General features: G+C 36.7%; 1 protein-coding gene across 1 annotated transcript; it reads left to right on the top strand.

Annotated features, from left to right (window-relative positions):
- The first annotated feature begins 1,037 nt into the window (after positions 1–1,037).
- On the top strand, positions 1,038–1,382 carry LOC124613265. Its single transcript, XM_047141957.1, has one exon. The coding sequence runs from the start codon at positions 1,038–1,040 to the stop codon at positions 1,380–1,382; it is 345 nt and encodes a 114-aa protein (XP_046997913.1).
- The last annotated feature ends 5,110 nt before the right edge of the window (positions 1,383–6,492 follow it).

The raw sequence follows: 6,492 nt of genomic DNA, 5'->3' as shown, positions 1-6,492 counted from the left end.
CGGAGGAAGAGCGTAAAAGACAATGAGGTGGACACCAGCAAGAAGAGGAAATCGATAATGTAGATGATATAGATTTCGAACCAGCATCTGTTGAAGAGGATCACAACAGCAGTGACTTGGAGGAAGAGTTCTCTGAAGCACCAGAAGGTCTTCTTGTCGAGAATGAAGCGGATATTCCAGATATGTGAGGCTTGATATTCTTCACTGCAAAAGACAATGAAACAATTCAGGCTGACAAGGCTATTTTATCAAAAGGCAAGACCGAGTCCAAAATTAGTATAAAAACAATTCCCGGCCCCAGAGGACAGGCTAGGAACTGAAACAAAACTAGTATATTTTTTATAATATAATGTCTTTATAAATATTCAATGAGATTGTTAGATGCACTAATATTTTCATCAGTCAAACAAAAAATTAAAGAAGTTAGTCTTTCAACAGCGCAATTTGACAAAGAGACAACAAGCCCACTTCTAGGGTGGAAATAAAAGCAGTGCTCAGGGCTTTATTTTTGATTGCTGTCAAATTTGCAAACTGGACTGATTTTAACGTGTATTTCACAAGCAACAGAACAGGATTCATGATTCTGCACACTAATTTTAGTGATCGTAGATTTTGATTGTCGTTGATGCCTCTATGATTTGACGACGTTATGACACTCAAAGAGTGATCTGTAAGTGTACAAGTTAGCTCCAATCTGAAATTTTCATTCTACTTTTCTTGCCAATTGCCAAAAACCCTAAAATTTTGAATAAAATGTGACAGTTGATGAAATGTCAGTGGCTATTGCGTGGTCAATGCAGTTTTATTAAATATGTGGGCAAAAAGCTGGCCAAATATGGCCTCAAAGTTTACGCTGTGCATTATTCATAAATTTTTACACATATAATATGATGATTACTGTGGGATACAAAAGTCTGGACAACACATCACTTATAGCAGACCATTCAACACAGTCAAAAATCTGACTGAACCACTCCTAAAAACTAATTAAAACGTAACCGCAGATAACTGCTTCAGTAGTTATCCATTAACTGAATATGTGTTACTGGTCAGCATTTTCTTGGGAACTTTCGAGAATGAATAAGACCAAAATCCTGGCTGAATTCATGGCAGAAGATAAAAAAAAACTGGTTCCTTGTCGTCATATATTTGGATGCAATGATATTTCAACTTTGGTCTCTTTTGCTACTAAAAAGCAAAAGGTTGTACTGGTTTTGTCAACTTTACATGGCCAAAACAAACTGGATGATGAAACTGTTAAGTCAATTCAAGTTATGGATTACAATGGCAGGAAAGGGGGTGTGGACACAGTCGACTTCGTGTGTTCAAGGATTTCAACTTTTAGAAGAACTAAAAGATGGCCAATGACAGTTTTCTTCTGATATCTGGATACTGTCAGAATAAACTCCATGCAAATTTACCAGATGACCAAGCCCTTGGAATCCTTAGTGTGGTAGAAATATCTTTCTGACCTGGCCATGGAACTAAAGGATGAAAATTTGACAGAGCGAGCAAAAATCCTATCACTCCCTAAAGATCAGAGCATTCTTCTTGGTCTACCCTTAAGAAGAAAGAAGAAGAAATCAGCCTGAGGTGGCTCAAAACAGATGAACCTTTTGTTACATTTGTGGTTCAAGTAAACCAACTACCAATGTGTAACTCTTGTAACAACAGCATTTGTCAAAAACACTCAGTTCCTACTTATAATAATTTCCATAATAATGTGAAAGACACAGATAAAGATTTAATAAAATTATCAAAGTTTTATTTTTTTCCCCATTGTTTGTAATTTTTATATTTTGTGTTCCTTATCTACCTATTTTGTTCTAATCTATCTAATTTGTAGACTTTATTGTGGTAGGATATTTTATAGTGTTTAGAAATTTATGATGTGAAATATCACACATTTTATGCAGTTTGGTAATGTTATAATAAATTTTATTCTGTTGTTCAAGTTTCATTTATCTTTCTTTAAGGTCTGTTATTTTATATGTCAATGTGTTTTTAAAATGAAAATATTACTAGTTTAGGTAATTTTAGACCAATAATTCAGCCAAGAAATTGAAAAAATTGTGCTGTGGAAAAAAACTGTCATATACCAATTCACTCTAAGGCAGGGTGCCTGCCCTGATGGAGGTTAGACACTGGACTTGCATTCAATCCCGCGTCTGGCCATCCTCATTTAGGTTTTCCGTGATTTCCCTAAATAGCTCCAGGCAAATGCCGGGATGGTTCCATTCAAAGGACACGGCCGACTTCCTTCCCCGTCCTTTCCTAATCCAATAAGACCGATGACCTCGCTGTCTGGTCTCCTTCCCCAAAACCAACCAACCAACCTGATGAAGGTTAAAAGGTAGAACTAATTCCCATACAACCTCTGCACTCCAAACTAGAATTGGCAGTGGAGTTTTATAATCCAGTGCATAAGAGTAGAAGGTTCCTGGAAGGTGTCTGACAAAATTCTCAGATATCCAGAACAAATGGAAAGAATACCTCATTAGCTATTAATCCTCAAAGTACTCAAAATTAGGACTAGAGGACAGTGTTCTGTCCAAAGCTAATTTTTATCAATAAATACCACTTACACTAGGCAACTGCTGAGATGACAAGCATCAGGGTCTTCTGTATTCATTGTAGTTGCTTTCCTCCTGATATTCACACAGATATAATGATATGGAATAATCTTTGTAGTTACCCTTGAAGATATGAACAACATGCCTAATTGGTTGTCAACATGTTCCATGGACTTAGCCTATAGTGGCCACTTCTGATTTAAAGTATGTGATTTGTTCTATAAACCCCACTAGCGAGCAGTGTCTCCAAGAGGGTGGAGTAATTTGAATGAAAATTTGTGTTCATCTTGGATTTCACTATCAGGAACTCTTGTGGACCAAAAAAGTGGCCTCAATTTGTCAACTGAAGTGGTAGTCTATAAACCTAGAACCTTTATGCTTGGCATTAGATAATTTAACATTCATTCACAAAATTTAACTGGGATAACAGAGTGTAATTGAATTTGGTGATTCTAAAGGATTTTGTAAATGAGACACTGAAAATAGTGTATGACACTTTTCTATTTGGGGAGCAAAATCTCTGCCGGTAATATACAGGGTGTCCCATTTGTCTTGACCACCCTAAATAACTGTTTTTCCAGGTGCAAATTACAAAATGTTACATGCAAATATTCTCTAGCGATCAGGGGGACATCAATCAGCATGACTGCCTTCATTGTAGAGCGGTATGACTCTTTTTAAATGGCCCCCTGTATTTTTTATTCAGTAATTCATTTCTTCTCCTAAAGACCTATTAAAAAATGTATCATAGTGTACCATTCACTGAAACACAACATTATTAACTACATAACACAACATTGACGTTGATGCTCCCAGCACTGAGTGCAGGTACTTGGAGTAATGGAACACATCCACATGCTGACGTTGACAGAGGACAAATGTAAACAAAAGTAGAATGTACACCAATGAAGAGGAGGTAGAAATGCTTCATCTATGGGGAATGTAAGTTAGCAGAACAGTAATTGCAATAGCTTTCTTATGTATGAGTACACTTAGTACAGTTGTTTAGTCCTATTAAATACTGTTCTGCAGAGTAGGCATACAGTAAGGGCTGCTATCCTCCCTACAAACTGCATTGACATAATATTTCTTTTATTGTTGTTGTTCAAGGTAGGTGAAATGCTACACAGGCAGCGGAACTGTACAGAGAACAATATCCTGACAAGAACCCACGTTCCCGACAAATGTTTTCTCGGCCTGCTGCAGTGCTTCAGGAAACAGGAAGTTTCAACCCACAACAACATAATCATTGTAGCATTTGCATAGATGAAGCTGCCAAAGTTACTGTTCTAGCTTCCATTGCTATAAATCCACTTGTGAGCACACGACAGCTTGAACATGAGATTGGCATTCCTAAAACCAGTGTACATCGTGTTCTTACACGTCACTGGTTCCATCCTTACCATGTACACCTACATCAGAAATTGCATGGGAATGATTTCCAGAATCATGTACAGTTCTGTCAGTGGGTACAGCAGCAAATCCTCGCCAGCCCAAACTTCTTCTCCAATGTTCTATTTACCAATAAATATTCCAAACAAAGGACAGGTAAACACAAGGAATATGCATTATTGATCCAGCGACAACTCACGATGGCTTAGACAGGTGGAACATCAGCGTCAATGGAGGGTTAACATCTGGTGTGGGGTGCTTGCTACTACAATTATTGGCCCTTATTTTATCAATGGTAGTCTAAACAGCTCAGCATATGCCAACTTCCTCAGACGAATTCTGGATGAAGTGCCACTAAGAACCAGAATGTTTATGTGGTATCAACACTATGGATGTCCAGCACATAATGCCTTGTGTGCACTTCTTGTTCTGAACTGAAGGAATCCTGCCTGATGGATTGGTTGAGGAGGAACAGTTACTTAGTCTGCTAGGTCTCCCGATTTAAATCCTCTGGACTGTTTTCTTTGGGGATGAAATAAAGAAATTATCTATTGCGATATGCCAACAACTACAGAGGACATGCAGGAACTGTTCTGAAATCTGCTTGTAATATTGTATGTAACCATAAAACTACAGGAGGAGAATGAGAGCTTTTGAAATGTGGTGCTGTACAAGGTCTAACAAGGGGAGACCGTGGTGTTCACATCAGATTTACTAGAACAATGTTCAAGTAGTTAGGCGTACTGAGGTGAAGAGAAGCTTCCAGCATTGGTGGTGTACTAGTGCACTGTGAGCACAAGATCTGTCACTGAAAACATTGAATAGTCCCATCCACGTTGTATATTTATGGTTTTTCAACATTATGTTTTTTCAAAGGTAACATGATGAAGAAATGAACTTACAAGAAGTTTTACTGAATTTTCAGTGTTATTCAGGTGTTCACTAATTTTTATTATTACAATAAGTAGTACACAGTTTCTACAGACAAGATAAGAATTCAAACTTTTTCATATTCAATTGACAAACAAGAAATTGCTTCTCGTGCACATGCTGCTGAAGTACATTCAATCATACATCACTAATTTTTGCCACTGATTTACAAAAATATTGTGTTATGCATGGTTTTATTATCTTTTTCAAAAAAAGTTTTTCGAAATTTCAACACACTTTTTTATCCTTATAACCTTTGGAAATTCATTGTACATGTAGTACAATTACAGTCATTCAATGTAATAGCTGCAGTTATGTTATTTGTGACTGTATAAAAAAGATGTCAAAAGCATATCTGATAATTAATCTTTCATTACTGTCATATTCTGGAATATTGTAAGACAATATTGTTGAATGGAGTTATTTACATCTTTATTTATTGATGTTTCGCTGGTTATCCAAACTGGTACATCCTTGAAACCTGGGTCTACAGATTGTGTTGTAAGGTAACAGGGGATAATATGGAGCTCTTTCAAGAAGTTCGTAATTTAAATTTAAAGTGCAGCAGCAGAGATAATATGCTGGGCAAAATAGACCAGAAAATACTTGTTTTGTGTTTTGTCGGGCGTGTAGTTCCGTTGCATAGTGTTTTGGTTTTCTGTTAACTGCAACGAATTATAAAAGTGTGGTGATAAATGTGTAACATTATGTAATGTATTTAGATTTAAGTATTTCAACCTTAGGCCTATAAAAAAAATTGTAGATGAATTGTGGCAATGTTTAGGGATTAATTTGACTAATGTAGTGACATGTGACCCGACTCAGGACAGTGGATATGAGCGGGAAAATCAGGTCTTTGGTCATTGTCTGTTGTGGTGGCAAGTTGGGGGCAGCAAAGTGCTGTGAGTGCAAGTATAGACACCAGTGTATGCAAAGGAACAACGTGAAAGTGTGTGGGTGTGAGACAAACAGTGTACAAATTGCACCGATTATTATTTGTAAAGATCAGATTTATTTGTGAACTTAAAAATGCATGGCCACAAAGTAAAAGTATTTCTTTTGAATAAATAAGTTTCAATCTGAACATGTCTAGTTCAATTCACTGCTGTTCAAAAGCTAGCCAATATCTGACTCAATAATAGCGGCGCAAATGCAACTGTTTACTACCAACCCCCTTTGCAGATGAGCCACAAGAAAAATAGGTAGTGAATTAGCCCAAGTTCAGTTGTAGTGTTCAGGTGCAAAGCAGTTCTTAGTACCTTCCCCTGATTACATGTGCAAGAGTTCAGAAGTCACAACAGGCATACATTTTTAGGAACACTATGGGATTGGTTGTTTACTTGTTGATAGTTAATATTTGCTGCATTAAAATTAGAAAATTACCAAATAAATTGAAAATTTGGGATTGATGTTTATATCAAAATATCTCTGCAAGAACATAAAATGCATGAAAACAAGAACTTTTATCTCCAGCTGCCAGAATCTTCAGCCAAGAAGTACACTGAGAAAATACTATGCTTCTATGGCCTTTATCAATGTGCAAAGTTTGGATGGAGTGACAATATGTAAACAAAAATGCAATTAAGGAAAAAAGAAA

This window comes from Schistocerca americana, chromosome 4 (genome assembly GCF_021461395.2).
Source record: "Schistocerca americana isolate TAMUIC-IGC-003095 chromosome 4, iqSchAmer2.1, whole genome shotgun sequence".
Classification (NCBI taxonomy): Eukaryota; Metazoa; Arthropoda; class Insecta; order Orthoptera; family Acrididae; genus Schistocerca; species Schistocerca americana.
The sequence above is the reverse complement of the archived record's forward strand: the minus strand, read 5'-3'. Positions and strand labels throughout refer to the sequence as shown.

What these genes read in the sequence shown, in the direction of transcription:
- LOC124613265 (XM_047141957.1), top strand. Translation starts at nt 1,038, where the DNA reads ATGTGTTACTGGTCAGCATTTTCTTGGGAACTTTCGAGAATGAATAAG.